Below are 1,177 nucleotides of genomic sequence, written 5' to 3'. Positions count from 1 at the left end.
GCTATCTAACTAGGTGTTATTCTTTTTGTTGCTCTCTCCACCCAAGCACTCTTGTAATTCTCATTAGGAATCTATTCTAATGAAATTCCCACTATGTTCATGCTAATTTCTGCTACACACAAGTTTTTAGGCCATTAAATGTTACATAGCAAGTGAAGAAGAAGTCATTTTCACAAGCCACATCCTGGGTAGGTCATCCAAAGATGTGGTATCACGCTTGCATGAGGAGATATCAAGTAGGAGGAGAGCAGAGGAGGCAATAGCATTGCTGCAGCGTGGTTGGGATGAAGCGGCAAAAAAATTTGCCTTATTGGGCATCTCATTTATTGCTAGCAAAGCTCCATGGAATGACAAAATCATAGCAAATTTTCATGGTGTTTATGAGCCTTTGTATATACGAGTAGCCATGGCTCGCGTAGTTGCAGGTGCAGTCGCAAGTGTTGTTGTTAGAGCTGCCATTAATGAAGAGATTAAGGACATTCTAGAAGGAAAAAATTGGGAAATTTCAAGGTTGCGGGATAAGTTGGAATATAACTCATCAATTGGGAAATGTCACAAAGGAACCAAGAAGTCATTGGTATGTTCTGACGTTCTTGTATTTTTGAAACCGGCGTTTTTTTGGCAAGAGCTTTAAGGTATTAAGTTCTTGTTTGATACACAGAGATTAGCCAAAGGCAAAAATGATGGCATAAACGGAGGCAAAAGTGGGTTATTGGATGCTTTTGTTCTGCACTTTGTTTGGGCAGAGTAGGCTTGTTATGCTACAAATTAATACTGTGGGACCAGGTGGGAAGATGGACTAAATCTGTGGAAAGTCTTGCTCAAGATTGACCTCGCATTCTGCAGCTCCTATGTTGTGCCGTGATTTAATTATGTCCCCATCCATTTGTTGTGGGGCAACAGTAAATCATATACAAGAAAACCTATCAAAAGCATTCTTTAGTGGGTGGTTCTAAAGTTGGTCTACCTGGTCTTGTAATTATACGAGGGTACTTGCGGTCAGTGTAAAGCAGGTAACATTATGGATGGCTAAGATATTGTGAGCATGGAAAACTTTGTCGTCAGGTTTTTCCTACATTATACCTACATGTAAGTGTATTGGATAGCATTTATTGCGACTCTATCCTGTATCTTGTTATAAGAAATATAGTGCATTGAATAGTAGAGGTGGCATATC

At 39.7% G+C, this 1,177-nt stretch overlaps 1 protein-coding gene across 1 annotated transcript; it reads left to right on the top strand.

Moving 5' to 3' along the window:
- Positions 1 to 406: 406 nt before the first annotated feature.
- LOC147456582 (uncharacterized) lies at positions 407 to 751 on the top strand. Its single transcript, XM_086515506.1, has 2 exons — positions 407 to 577; positions 662 to 751. The coding sequence occupies exons 1-2, from the start codon at positions 407 to 409 to the stop codon at positions 749 to 751; spliced, it is 261 nt and encodes an 86-aa protein (XP_086371632.1).
- Positions 752 to 1,177: the final 426 nt, after the last annotated feature.

The sequence above is a fragment of the Adiantum capillus-veneris genome, chromosome 6 (genome assembly GCF_014529385.1).
Source record: "Adiantum capillus-veneris isolate H3 chromosome 6, ASM1452938v2, whole genome shotgun sequence".
Taxonomy (NCBI): Eukaryota; Viridiplantae; Streptophyta; class Polypodiopsida; order Polypodiales; family Pteridaceae; genus Adiantum; species Adiantum capillus-veneris.
The sequence above is the reverse complement of the archived record's forward strand: the minus strand, read 5'-3'. Positions and strand labels throughout refer to the sequence as shown.

Coding starts and splice junctions, on each gene's coding strand:
- LOC147456582 (XM_086515506.1), top strand. CDS start 407: ATGGCTCGCGTAGTTGCAGGTGCAGTCGCAAGTGTTGTTGTTAGAGCT. Junction 578..661: donor AAGGAACCAAGAAGTCATTG/GTATGTTCTGAC, acceptor TTTGATACACAG/AGATTAGCCAAAGGCAAAAA.